The sequence below is a fragment of the Malaclemys terrapin genome, chromosome 7, assembly GCF_027887155.1.
Source record: "Malaclemys terrapin pileata isolate rMalTer1 chromosome 7, rMalTer1.hap1, whole genome shotgun sequence".
Taxonomy (NCBI): Eukaryota; Metazoa; Chordata; order Testudines; family Emydidae; genus Malaclemys; species Malaclemys terrapin.
The window spans coordinates 28,387,768-28,402,519 of NC_071511.1; the positions used below are offsets into that span (position 1 = coordinate 28,387,768).

Consider the following 14,752-nt stretch of genomic DNA (forward strand, 5'->3'; position numbering starts at 1 on the left):
GTTGCCCTGACACCGATGATGATAATAACACAGCCCCTCTGCCAGCTTCTTCCCCTAGCAAGAATTCCTCCAAGAGGGCTGGGGCTGCCTTCCAGCTGGGCTGCCCTCCCTGTGCATTGTGGGACTCGTAGTCCTCTGAGGCACGCGTTTGCTTGGCGCTGGGGGGAGGCGGGACTACACGTCCCACAAGGCCCGCCGGGCAGCTGGCTGGCCGTTCCTTTTGAATGATTTCACTGCGCTCTGCCTGCCCAGCTCGTTTCGCAGCCGCAGCCTGCAGGAGGAGGCAGGAATCATGGTGTAAGGGGCTGGCTGGGGCGGGGGTGCAGCCAGGGGCGAGAGCGAACCGAGCGCCCTGCCCGTTTCATGGCAGCCGGGGGAGCTGGCAGCGCAGCAGCGGGGCCAAGTTGTGCTCGCCGAGGGCGGCCCATGGCAGCCCAGCGGCTGCGGGGGTGTTAAGGGCGCTGCGTCCGTCCCCCTGCCCGGCTCGCCCCGCAGCCCCCCTCGCTGCGTTGCCCCGCCGGACGGGGACGGGAGGCGCCGCTCCCGGCCGGCCGCGATGGCTATGGAGGAGGAGGAGTACGCCAAGCTGGTGATGGAGTCGGAGCCGGAGTGGCTGCGGAGCGAGCTCAAGCGGCTCTCCCAGGAGCTGGGCGAGACCACCCGGGAGAAGATCCAGGCGGCGGAGTACGGGCTGGCCGTGCTGGAGGAGAAGCAGCAGCTCAAGCAACAGTACGAGGAGCTGGAGGCGGAGTACGAGACCATCCGCACGGAGATGGAGCAGCTGAAGGAGGTGAGCCGGGGGCCCGGGGCAGGGGGTGACCCGCCGGGACTGACTGCCCTGTGCCCGTCTGTTGGAGGGAGAGTGGGCAAGGCAGAGAGCGCGGGCGAGGGGCTGCGGCACATGAAGGGGGATCTGGAGACCCGGGGTGCCTCAGCCACTGTCTGACCTTGGGCAAGGCCCCCTGAACCTTTGGGGGGCACGCTAATCTCTGGGGTAACTCCGCTGCAGAGGCTGGAGTTACTCCTGAGAGGAATTGGCCCATCTGTAATGGGAGGCCGGTCAAATATCCTGGGGCTGCAGCAAGGACTAATTCACTGCTGCCTGCAAAGCCGCCTGCTCTCTGCAGTGGGGAGGTGGCACGGGAGCGCAGAGGATGCATTGCTACTGATGGATGTTTTGGGCATGCATGTTTCTGTCTGGTCTGTGTCTGTGCGAGGCAGTAGCGATGTAATTCACCCTCCCCGGGAAGTCTGTCTTCAGCCCTCACTGGAAAGCAGCTGTTGGCTGCATCTTGGCTTCTTGCAGCTCAAATGAAGAGCATCGTCATCGTCTCCAATGCAGTGCAGTGTCACAGCTAGATCCGGCATCATCATGCACATCATTGCTGGCGTAATGCAATGCAGCCCTTTAAAGGGGCAGCTCAGCAATTCCTCTAAGACCCTGTGCCCTTCCAATGACATCTGCTGTGTCTTCGCTCAGCTGGGCGAGATGCACAGGAAAGAGGGGACTTGCGATTAATACGCTGGAGATCAAGTGCCAGTCTGTTACTGTTGTGGTCATTGCAGGCGGAAGGGAATAATGGAAGTCAGACCATAATTCTGTTGTTTGCTGTATAATGGCATACAGTTCAGAGCTCTCCAGATTGCATTTCTAATACAGAACCCAGTTCCCTGAATTTTAAGGGTGCAATTTAATATTGGGATCAAGTTTTTCATCTCTCTCTTTTGCCTTTCCTGTCCCTCCAAATATACACAGATTTTGAATTAAATTATTTAATCTGGTTGTTTATAAAAGGGATATATATGGGGGTGAACTATGAGTTCCTTAGTATTAAGTAGATTTCCCCACCTAAGTACAAAGGTTACTACTATTTTAAAATGGAAAAATTGCTGGTAGAAAGTAATTATTAGGAGTAGGCCTTCTTATAAAAGGGTGAATTGCTGATATTTAAATACTGGCTACAGCGCATTCACAGGATCCTTTCTGTACAGAGCTGATGGTTCTCCAATAAGTTAGCCTTATAATAATCTGTAAAGACCAGAAAATGAATGAATGGCTGCACAATATGTGTAGAAATGCCATACCCTGTGCCAAAGATCCATGTACTACTGAGCCATTCAACACACTTACGTTGGCCATCCATGTCAGAGCTTTGACATGACATGGAGCTTCCTGGAAGCAAAGCAGAAAGTACAGAAATCAAATAATTGGCCTTCTGAGCGAGTGTCAAAGTGTAAAGCAGCGGAGTGTCAGCATGAACTCAGAAATTCCTTGCTATTGCCGGCTTGTCAAACTCTTAGGACCAAATGCAGGCCCCTAAGCTTTGAAGACCCTCACCTCACAAGGCAATGGGCTGGGAGAGGGGAGAGTTCCCACCTTTCCGGCTGCTAATTGTTCTGTCGGGTGGAGATCATTTTCTGCAATAGTAGATTGGCAGGATAGCTTCACTTTACATTGGGATTATAGGGTAATTACAAGGAGGACTTGCTTCTTCTCCCCTACCACTCAACCAGGGGTGGGGGCAGCAGTGTATTTATCTTCTCCCCCCCCATTCCTACCTCCTCCCCCCCCCCGACCCCCTGTCCAGCTCTGCTAGGGTGACCAGACAGCAAATGGGAAAAATCGGGACGGGGGTGGGGGGTAATAGGCGCCTATATAAGAAAAAGCCCCAAAAATCGGGACTGTCCCTATAAAATCGGGACATCTGGTCACCCTAAGCTCTGCAGACAAAGGGTATGTCTACACTGGAAACTTCAAGGTGCTGCCCTGGGAACACTCCTGTGGCAGCACTTTGAAGTGCGAGTGTGGTCGCACGCGAGCGCTGGGAGAGAGCTCTCCCAGTGCTCCTGGTAATCCACCTCCATGAGCCTGTCTACACTAGCACTTTAAAGCCCAGAGCCAGTAAGTTAGAGCACTATAAAATGTAAGTGTAGACAAGCCCAAAGGCCCTGACAGTCCCTCAATCTTCAGCCTGCAGTGGAGAGAGAAAGCACTTCTTTCCTTGAGCCCAGGAGTACTGCTTTCTCTTGCCATGTTATGGTATGGGACCCTGTAGTCAGGGCAGAGAGTCAGAGCAGCTGTGCTCTCCTGTTCCCCTGGCCTGCTCAGTACCACTGACATAATCATCCACAGGGTGGGAATGGCAGAGTGAAGAAGCTGGAGAGAACCAGAGAGCTGTGGAAGGGCAGACTTCCTGGAGAGGAGTAGGCTCAGATCACATGGGGAAGCAGAGGACCTGTGAGGGGCTAGAGATCCAAAAGGGGAAAAACGGGGCATGAGGGACCAGATACCTAGGAGAGTGGGGATCAGAGCTTCTGCAGAAGGGACCTCTGAGCGGGCATCAGAGGCCTGGGGGTATGGAGCTCCTGGAGATGCAGAAGGAATGGGGTGGAAGGGCAGATGATGGAATGTAGGGCAATGAAGAAGAGCATACACACGCTCGTATATGTGGCCAGTCTATATTAGGTTATCTCTTCACTACCAGGAGTATAGTGACATTGCTGTAGTTCTGCTGGCATAACCCCATAGTGTGGACACAATTTACAGGGACGGAAAGGGTTTTTCCCTTTACCATCCCACCGACAATAGCTAGGTCAATGGAAGCATTCTTCCTTTGACCTAGTTGTGTCTTACACTGGAGGCTAGCTGGGCATAGCTATGTCGATCCGGGGTGTGGATTTTTCACATCCCATGAGCAACGTAGTTATGTTGACCTAAACTTGCACTGGTGTAACTGAGGGCTTGTCTACACAAAAACTGCATCCACAATACCAAATTGGTTTTAATTCACACCTTTTGGGTATGCCTACACTGCAGCTAGACACCTGAGCCCTCTGACTTGGTCTCAGGCTGTGGGGCTGATTCATTGCAGTGCCTGGAAGTCTACACAGCAATGAAACAGGCTGGCAGCCCGAACCCCATGAGCATGGGCCCGCCGTGGGTTTTTCATTGTAGTGTAGACGTGCCCTTTGTTTCAGTGCAGGTCTGAGCGTGTTTAAAATAAACCCCAGCTTAAGCTTTTTCCCATCAATATGGTTGTCAATTCTCTCCATATCTCATTCTTCTCCACCCTTGACTCTTTTGCCCCTCTTTCCCATTGCCAGGTCTGTCCTTCCAATCCCCTGGCTCACCCTCAACCTTATTCCTGCTCTAATGCCGCAGAGCATCTCTGGCAAAAATCCCATGACCAGGCGGCTTATTTCCTTGTGCTCCCCTGTCAATTTGTCTGTATTCGTTTGTTATCTCTTATATTTAAGCCTGGTCTACACCTAAAACAGGTCAATGTGGCTACATCACTCAGGGCTGTGAAAAATTTCAAATCCTGAGTGGTGTAGTTAGGACAGTCTAGCCCGCCCATTTGGACGTGGCTAGGTTGATGGAAGGATTCCATTAGCTAGACTTTGCCATGTCAAAAACAGAGAAGCAGCCAATTTCCTTGGAGTCAGCCGGTCTTAGTGTCATAAGTATGAGAAAAGATTTTAGTCTCCTCAAAATAAGTTTTTAATCTCACGCTTACTATGAACACTGATTCTTTTCTCTCCCTATGTCCCAAATACACCTCTGTGACGCATGGTCAGAAAAGGTTAAACATCCTGCAACATAAATAACCCTCAAAAGATATGTGGGGAGATAATGTTTGTGTTTTTGTGTATTTAGATATGTGTGTGCACACACACACACACAAAATATATATATCTATCTATCGTTTGATAGATCGATAGATATGAGTATGGTGGACAATGTAATCAACAGTCCTTGTCTATGATGTATTCTGATAGTTCAGAGATCAAAAGAACATCCTAGCATTTAAATGAATTGTAAACATGGGATATCTCGGTATTCATCGCTCTTTGAAATGTACTGTGAATGGTGGAGAAACAAGCAAATGGCCTTGTGTTAATTTGTATAGCTAAGTACCGGTGATGGACCTCCTTCAAAGTCATCCTAATTACCTTTTGTTCCCAGAGGAACTCCCAACTTGTCAAAGAGGACATGAAATTGTATAAAAGATCCTTGGATCCTGATTCTGTCATCTCAGCTCTGCTTAAGCTTCATCAGAGGAAGTTTGAGTCACAAGACTGAGGTCCCAGTTATGCTGGTACGCCCTGAATATGAGATTTGAACATTGCACTATAACCTATGAACTATTTCTGAAAGAACTCTTTGCAATTACAAAGCTCACCATCTCTGCTATGAATCTGAACCTAAATGGATTGTATCTATATTGATCTTTTAACCATACTCTGTCTCTATTGTTGTTTAACAAATTTAAGTTTAGTTAATAAGAATTGGCTGTAGAGTGTATTTGGGTAAGAGCTGGAATATTCAATAACCTGGGAGGTAATGTGTCCAATCATTTGGGATTGGTAGAACCTTTTCTTTTATATGATGAAATAAGATTTTTCAGAAATCATCATATTTGACTTAGGTACCTGAATGGAGGCCTGAGGCTGGATCATTTTAAGGGAACTGTGTTGTTTGGACTTCCAGTAAGGTAATAAAAAAGCTGTTTTGTGCTGGCTTGGTAAATCCAAGCATTGGATTATCCAACAGCTTTTTGGGGGTTTGGCTGCCCCATTCTTTGCAGTTCACCCTAATTGAGTGACCAGAGCTTGCGCCCACTGGGACCCTGGTCACAACCACTCATTAGCCCAGGGGTAGGCAACCTATGGCACACGTGCCGAAGGCAGCACACGAGTTGATTTTCAGTGGCACTCACACTGCCTGGGTCCTGGCCACCGGTCTGGGGGGCTCTGCATTTTAATTTAATTTTTAAATGAAGCTTCTTAAACATTTTAAAAACCTTATTTACTTTACATACAACAATAGTTTAGTTATATATTATAGACTTATAGAAAGAGACCTTCTAAAAACGTTAAAATGTATGACTGGCACATGAAACCTTCAATTAGAGTGAATAAATGAAGACTCGGCACACCACTTCTGAAAGGTTGCCAAACCCTGCATTAGCCTGTAACCAGCTCCCTAGATCTATGAAGAGAATATGTACAAAAACATAAACTTTTTTACGAGTAGATGTAGTGCCAGATTCTGATCTTAGCTACACAGTGTAAATCTGTAGAGTTGAATTCATTCTGGATTTGAGACAGCGTAACCAAGATCTGAATCTGGCCAACACTGAGTCTTCATTTCAAAACAAAAGGTAAACTATTTAAAGTAATCAGTAGAAAGAATTCCTTTTATTTACACAAAATTCCTGAGGTTTTAACAGCATTATATAGCTGAATGTAATCCTGTGAGTGGGTTTTTTTCCTTTAATCTTCTTAAAACAAAGTTCCCTCTGTGTTTTTTGGCACCGATCAGTATTAGTTTAAACATTTTGTGGGAGGAGGACAGGAGGAAGTCACCCAGTACCCTAAAGATAAATAGTAGGATATGCTCATAATTCTATTAAACGGTGGCCTCGTGGCTAGAGACCTGGACAGGAAACTTCAGAGTCCTGAGTTCTACTCCTGGCTTTGGCACTGGCCTACTGGGTTACCCTGGGCAAGTCACATCACTGCCTTGTACCTCAGTTTCCCCATGTATAAAATGGAGATAATGATAATGACATCCTTTGTCAAGTGCTTTGAGAACTCCTGAGGAAAAACACTAGGTATTATTATTTCAGCAGTCACTTTATTCCAGTTCAAACAAGTGTATTTGAGTCAGTAAAGGGAAATGTCTCTCCTGCTCTTCTGAATTTATATGTAATTAAAATGTTAAAACAGGTCTGGATTAGTTTCCATATACCCAAATCAATATTTTATAGATAACTGTATTAAAACACACAATGCAGAACTTACATCAATAGAGCCAGGGCAAGGTGCATTTCAATAGTACATTAATACACACTGTATTCATGGCTGTGTTTTGCAGCATGAAGCCTATATAGCCTGATCTTCAGCTACTCAAGGCACACATTAACCGAGTATTAGCACCTGCCCAGCATTATCTTGATGCTAATATATTATGTCTACTTAAGTTTATATTTGATTTGAACAAGAAAGCTTCTAAATATATCTTACAGCACATTTTTGGATTACGTACCTCCACTGAGCCAGAAAGCTCATAACAGAGAGAGAGAGAGAACACAAAACAAAATGCAGAACCAAGAACTCACAAAAGAAAGAACAAACTCCCTGATTATTTTCAAACCGGTCTTCAAATTAAACAACAGGAATTTATTTCTCGATTTTTTTCCCTTGTTGCCTGCCTCCCTCTCTCTGCACAGCCAGAATATTAAAAATGAGATAGGATCTATCTAGTTCAGAGGTGGGCAAACTACGGCCCGCGGGCCACATCCAGCCCGCGGGACCCTCCTGCCCGGCCCCTGAGCTCCTGGCCCAGGAGACTCGCCCCGGCCCCTCCCCCACAGGCTCAGCGCGCTGCTGGCGCAGTGCTCTGGGCAGCCGGGCAGTGCAGCTGTAGACCCGCAGCCTGACCCAGTGCTCTGTGCTGTGTGGTGGCGTGGCTGGCTCCAGCCACAGCCGTGCCACCAGGCAGCGCGGTAAGGGGGCAAGGAGTGGGGGGTTGGATAGAGGGTAGGGGAGTTCGGGGGGGTGGTCAGAGGGCAGGGAGCGGGGGGGGGGTGTTGAATGGGTGCAGGGGTCCCAGGGGGCAGTCAGGAAGGAGGGGGGGTTGGATGGAGCAGCGGGGGGCAGTCAGGGAGAAGGGGTGGATGGGGCAGGGGTCCTGGGGAGGCATTCTGGAATGAGGGGGGGTTGGATGGGGCAGCAGGGGGCAGTCAGGGGTGGGGGTTCCGGGGGCGGTCAGGGGAATTGGATGGGGTAGGAGTCCCGGGGGGGGGGGGGGGGGGAGGCGCGTCAGGGGGCAAGGGTTTTAGGACAGCCACACCATTTCATATGTATTTTTTTTTTTTTACTACTGCACATCTATATTATGAATTCTTTATTTCTATAATCATGCCCATGTTTGCTGAGAGATTTAAACATGGATCTAACCCCCCTGAAGTGGCCTTGCCAGCCAATCAAAAAGCAGCTTTGGACAACATCCAGTTTCATATTTGAATTTACAGCTAGCTATAAATCTAACTGACATCTCAAACACGACTCAAAGTACCATACAGAGCAGATATCCGCTTTTCAAGTCAACATTTCAAGCTACAGTCTCCCACAAATCATCCAGACTGCCAATAATCAGACTCTCCAGACAGCCACTTTTGTAACCAGGGTTGATCCTGCAAACCTTCAATTGTACGAGTAGTCCTCGCTCATGCAGGGAGCCCGTGTTACTTATGCAACTAGCTTTGTTGCCGACAAAGGTTTGCAGGATCACATCCCAGCGTAGTAAAGTCTCTGAAAGTGCCCTTTTATTACTTCACCTTGTGTTGCATTAAAATGCGATGCAATACTTAACTGCAAGAGAACGAGTTACTTTTTCCCCCACCCTCATGCAATCCCCAAGGAAATAAATCACACGCTGTGCTATAACTGCATAATGAAAAAACAACGAGGAGTCCTTGTGGCACCTTAGAGACTAACAAATTTATTTGGGCATGTTAGTCTCTAAGGTGCCACAAGGACTCCTCCTTGTTTTTGCTGATACAGACTAACACGGCTACCACTCTGAAACCTGCATAATGAAAGTTTGAAATGGTTTCCACTTTACAGAATCTAGGTCGTAGGTTACCACCACCTTCACTAATCATTACATTCATCGGTGGAGATTACCTATACCTAATTCCCTTAGGTGACAGTAAATACAAACAAAACAATGGATCAGCGGGAAATGCAGCACAAATTAACATAGATGTGTGAGGTATAGATACATCTCGCCACACTCACGAAATTGGCGTGCATGAGGGGAATTCCACGCTTCGCCAAGGGCCCTCAACTCAAAGCAGTTGATCTACATGGGGTAGGGAGAGCTGAGAGAAGGCTTGAGGTCCAAATGCTGAGGTCACCCCCCTGCATAATCTGGAGCACGGATCTGTGGGTGTAACCAGTACTCTGTTGTAGAGGAGCTTGGGGAATAGAACTAATGGAGAAGTAACTATGCAACTCCAGTCATATTAGCACCCTGTGGTGGTGGAGCATGCTGGCCCACCAGTGCTACTGAAGTTCTGATGCTACAGGAGCTGCAACCGAGTAGCTTGGGCAGGGCCAATCCCTTCCTCCCCCAACTCCATGCACACAGCCAATTTACAGGGACAGTGCTGTCTTCTTAAATTGTAGTCTCTTGAGGGCAGGGATCTTGCCTTATGTCTTTGCACAGCACCTAGTACAATGGGGTCCCAGATCTCTCGGCACTACTAGAACATAAATAACAATAACGCATGGTGGAATAAATCATTGGTTTGATGTGTTTTAAAAGCAGTATCGAGCTGTGGTTAGAGCAGGAGATTAGGAGGCAGGACTCCTGCGTTTCATTCCCAGTTCGTTAAACGGCCACCCCTGACAGATCACTCCCACTCTGGGCAAATTGTCTGCCACCAAGGTCCCTGCTTTACTCTAGCACAAGCTTCAGAGCTTGATATGTGGCAGATCTTGTGTGTGGAAGTTTCTTGGCTAAGTCTGGAAAAACAATTTTTTAAAATAAGTTACATAAACGATAAGGGGTAAAAGTCCCTTCTGAGAATGCCCAGTGTGCATCTGCTAAGGTTTAGTAGATCCTAACGAAGTCCAGACTCCTTCAGAGGAACTATGTATTGTCCCTGCTTTGGTCTGACTAGGGGATTCAGCAGGGTACTTGAGCTGCTCCTAGGATTGTTTACGTGGGAATGGTAAGAGATAATTACAACAGGACACACAAAGACCAAAATCCTGCTGAATATCAAAGGCAGGAGAAAATCGGTGAGGGGTGAATAATTGCTGACCTGTGATTTTAAGGTGTCTTCATTTCTGAGGCATTCTACAACATTCAGCAAACTTCTAGCTTTAGGGGGAGAAAAAGGTTAATTTCCTCTCTTTTTCCATTTTGAAGACACCGCATCCCATAGTCATAGACAGTATGTCCTAGAGGCTAGAGCACTGCACTGGGCCTCAGGGGGCATGGTTTTATTCTTATTTTGGCCACTGGCTTGCTGGGTGATCTTGGGCAATTCACTTTACTTCTTGGTGCCTCAGTTTCCCCACCCCATCTGTAAAATAGGGATAATGATGCTTACCTCCATTGTGAAGTGCTTTGATGTCTACTGATAAAAAGCAATATAGAAAACCTAGGGATTATTATTTTTATTATTCCATGGGGATGAGAGAGGCCACAAAGGGGGGACGGGGGACAGAAAGTGTTTGTTCCACACATTACTCCATATGGCTCCATCCTCTTCACAAGGCCTAAAAGTGGCATCTTGACCTACACCTAGAATTGATGTTTTTGAGGGCTGAGCAATACTAGAAAACTTGCAGCAGTGTAAGTAAATCAATTTAAAAGTGACTTGGTTACACTGGTACAAATCCCCAATGTAGACGCATTTACCTCAGTTTAAACTGCACTTCCTTAATCAGCTTATTTCTATTTAGCTTAAAATGATTCCAAATCAACCAAAATGAGGCTTTGTCTGTCTAAAAGGAAAGCTGCATTAGTTCAAATTAAATAGTTTTTCAAATTATTTAGTCAGACTGGTGCAAACAACTATGTGGACACTTTTTTCCGTGCAAAAGTGGCTTATTTTGGTTTAGCTTTTAAACCTATTTCCAAATGACACAAGTGTTTTTTTTTTTTTTTTTTTAAGATTAAACCTGAAATAAAAAAAGTGGCCACATAGGGGTTTGCGCTAGTTTAATTAAATCAGTTTAATTTCACACCTTAGGTTAAATCAGTGTAACTTTCTTGGGTAAGCAAAGTCTAAATCAGTTTAAAACCAACATAGGGATTCTAAATCATTACTTCTCTTGGATGTTCTTATTTAAGGAGACACCCAGAAAAAAAGTCCCTTAAAGTTATGCATGCCAATTCTTGCTGTGCTTCAGGTGCTAACCAGTTAGTCCGCCTGTTGCAGAAGCCCTCAGTTTCAATACATAGCTCACATTCTTTGGATTAACCTTTTAAAGTCAGAAACAGTTTTCTTCTCTCTGTGGTAAACTGGAAGATCCTTCATATACACTAACATACATTCTTGTTTGCACTGTTGTAGCCCTGTGGGTCCCAGGATGTTAGAGAGACAAGGTGGGTGAGGTACCGTAGTATCTTATATTGGATCATCATCTGCTGGTGAAAGAGTCAAGGTTTCGAGTTACACAGAGCTCTTCTTCCAGTCTGTGTAGCTCCAAAGCTTCTCTCTCTCCCCAACAGAAGATGATCCAATAAAAGACATTGCCTTGCCTACCTTATCACTGTTATATGAAGGATCATAATTTTCCTCTTAATTCACTGCCACATAAGCCACGTCCACAGTATGGGTGCTACAGGAGCACAGCTACCACATGGATCTGTCCTACATCAATGGAAAGGTTTTTATGTTGATGTAGGTAACCCACCTCTCTGAGCAGCGGTCTGAGCAGTGGTAGCTAGGTTAATGGAAGAATTCCTTTATTGGCCTAGCCATGTCTACACCAGGGGTTCGGATGACTTAAATGACTCAACTGTGTTTATTTTTCACACCCCTGAGCGATGTAGCTGGATTGATCTAGATGTTAAGTGTAGACCAGGCATTAGTAATTGTTAAAAATATACAGCTGAGTAGGGTGGACCTTTGGGAGGAGTCAGCCTGTTAATTTAAAAAAAAAAAAAAACAACAGTTTGGAGGGGATGGGTGTGAGGGAAAGTGCAGACTATTGTTTTCATGGCTGTTGGGTTGGTTTTGGTTTTTGTTGGCCTATCTGGACAGCAGTCCCATCTCAAAGGTTTGACTTTCTGCACTACAACAAGGTTTTTAGTTTAGTGAAACTGATCCACGCTCAGACCCAAAATAAAGTCTAAAAAAGCAAAACAAAACTTGTCAGCCCAGCACTATAGAATTTGGTGGCTACGTGCTATGTCAGGGTAAAAGTGTGCAGGGCTGCTCCAAATCCTGCTCACCTTTTCTTGAGTGGGAATATTTGTATATGTAAGTATTTGTCCCACTCTCTTATGAAAGAGTTGCACTGAATTGTTGAATCTTCTGGTGAGACCGTTGTCCATGTAGATATGTTGTTTGCTTTGGTTTAACAACCTTGTCAGATGAGCAATAATTTATTATTCTCAATGTAATGGTGACATTACAGCATCAGCCAGAAGTTCCGGACAGTACTGGGTTTCCATTATGCTAGGTGCTGTGGGAACTCTCTGTCCCTGCCCCCAAAGAGTTTGCAGTCTACAAAGGGTCAAATTATGCCCTTCTCTTCAGGCAAAGAGGTAACACAATGGTGCAAATATGAGCCCAAAATAGCTGCCGTAAGGGGACGTGGAATCTATCATGGCATCCCTACATCCCCAAGCCCCACATGGGGACACCTCATGGCTGATTGTGAATCAGGGTGGGGAACTAGGAAAGGGCAAATACTCCCTATGGAGTACCACAGAATCCAGATTTGACAGGGCCCCTGGGAATGAATACTGTCTGCATTAAGTGCTCCTCACCTTACCCTTCCTTGGTGAAGGAGGGTGTTGGGGAAAGCTTGATGTAGGTAGGGGTGTTCTTTTACAAGTAGCTCCACTGGGGGAGGGGGGCTGGATGAACCAGGAGGAAACAGTGCGGGGCTGGTGGATGCCTCCCTGATGTACAAGATTTTGTGGTGGAGTTTTGGATATTCACCTGTTTTGCGGCTTGCATTCCCTCTGTGATCAGTGAAACCCTGGCCGTCACTGATGCTGGGATGTCTGGAAACAGACTAGTGCAGAGCCACTCTCCTGATCCTTGTGTGGATTTCTCTGTGGGGAGGATATGAGTGAGCCTTCAGCTTCTTCACTCTGAGTCACAGCTTTTAATTACTGTTCGAAAAGCTGCTGCTGGGCTGAATTCACTGCTTGTGTAACGCCATTGATTTCAGGGGTATTGCACCAGGTTAAATTTGTCCTAGTGAAAATATGAGCCTTTAATTTTAAGCTTTAAGTAAATTCTAGTGGTTTGGAAAGTGTTCCTTTTTTAAGAACAGTGGTGAGTGGGTGAAGGCGGGGGGAGCTGTTCAATGCAGTGGAGTTAATAGGTTCACCATTTCCTTTTCCACTCTACTGTATGTGAGGTTATGACTAATCTGTTGCACTGCGGGGCCATAAGACGACTTCCAGTGGGTGATTCATCCTCCAGGCATTTCATTTGCTTTTTCTTTCTCAGTATGCAGAGAATTGTTTGTTCAGAGTTGGTAACCGAGCAACAGTGGAATATAACATGTATTTGAAATATGATCCATAAAACCTTAACAGAGGGAAGTGACATACATAAATAAACTTTGCCATCCAAATGAATGTCAGAGCCTCATATGATCCAGACAGGAAAAAAGTCAAAGTTTCAAATGTAATAGCTGGGAAATATATAACTGCTTTGATATCTTTCCGGCTTCCATTTCTCCTTCCACATACCCTCCCCCTGCACAGATACTTTGGTTCTCCTTCTCAGGCTGCAATGTATAATATGCTGCAGATTATCCCTCTGCATCCTTAATAGAGACTGATTTCTAGCCACAGGTCAGCCAGGGTTTGGAGTGGGAGCCGCCAGCTACAGGGCTGTGGGCTACCTTTTGCAGAAAACAGAAATGTTAGAGTCCTGGGGAAGGGAGTTTGGTCACGTCTAAATTCCACTTTGAACCTTCAAAATGGAAATGGAGATGTTCTGGCTTCAGTATCTAACTCAGGAGATTTTAATTCTGGAACCAAACACAGCCAGAGCTCAGGGCTGCTCAGGTTCTGTCCTGTTGCACTTCAGTCTAATCTCTAATGCTTAGTCACTTTTGGATTTGCATGTTACTAGGATACTCTTTGTAGGGGGCCCAATCCTGTGGGCATGTGCAGCTTGTCTTGAAATGAATGGACTAGCTTGGGTATGCAATGCACATGCACTGCAGGATGCAATCTTTACTCCTCCACAGTACTTTGTTCTGTGATCCATTACTCAGACCTCTTTCCCTGACAATCCCCTACTTCACATTAGTTTTCATCTACGCATGGCCTTGCTTTTAGCAAGTTTAAGTGCTGTAACAGAACTGCACTACATACAAATCATATGGTATTTCTAAACTTTGCTAAGGGGTTTCCCCTTCTGTACTCTGACATTGCTGAAGGTGATCACTGTTATGCTTTGGCTATGATTCTACAGAGGTTTCCTAGGCAAGGAGTCTATTGATTTAGAGGAAGGAGGAGTTTTTTCTCCCGTAATCCCACAAACCAAACAGATATGTTTATACTGCCGCATCATTTGCTAGCACCACATTTTTATTGCTTCCTAGGCACATGACAAGTTTGTTACAGTTGATAGTGCATGTCTAAGGTCAAAATCCTTATTCTTGGTACAGTGTGAACATCCAGGTTAAGTTTCTAAAGCTGACTAGGAAATTTAGCCACACAGACACCACTGAAGTTAGAGGGGGTTCTTTGACTAAATTGCCAAGTCCGTTTTGGAAATCTTAACCACACCTATTGACACATTCTCCTATTAAAACAAACAAGCACTTTGTTTATAAAATAGTCAGGTTATATTGTTATAACATGGGGGCCCAGCAAACACACCACATTCGCTCCCTCCCCAAACTGCACCTCCATCCTGATGTTCCCCATTCTGCCATCCCAGAATAGATTTGGTTTCATGGCGTGTGTGTGCGTGTGCGTGTGTGTCCCTCAAACAACCAGTCTCAGGTTCTGAGGCCTGCGTCTCAA

General features: G+C 46.0%; 1 protein-coding gene across 2 annotated transcripts in view; it reads left to right on the forward strand.

The window, feature by feature from the left end:
- The first annotated feature begins 220 nt into the window (after positions 1-220).
- The window catches only part of BICD2 (BICD cargo adaptor 2), a 145,876-nt gene continuing 131,344 nt past the window's right edge, over positions 221-14,752 (forward strand). For both annotated transcript variants that reach the window (XM_054034129.1, XM_054034130.1), the window contains exon 1: positions 221-790. In XM_054034129.1, coding sequence (XP_053890104.1) covers positions 557-790 — 234 coding nt within the window. In that variant the 5' untranslated portion in view covers positions 221-556. The remainder of the gene's footprint in view (positions 791-14,752) is intronic.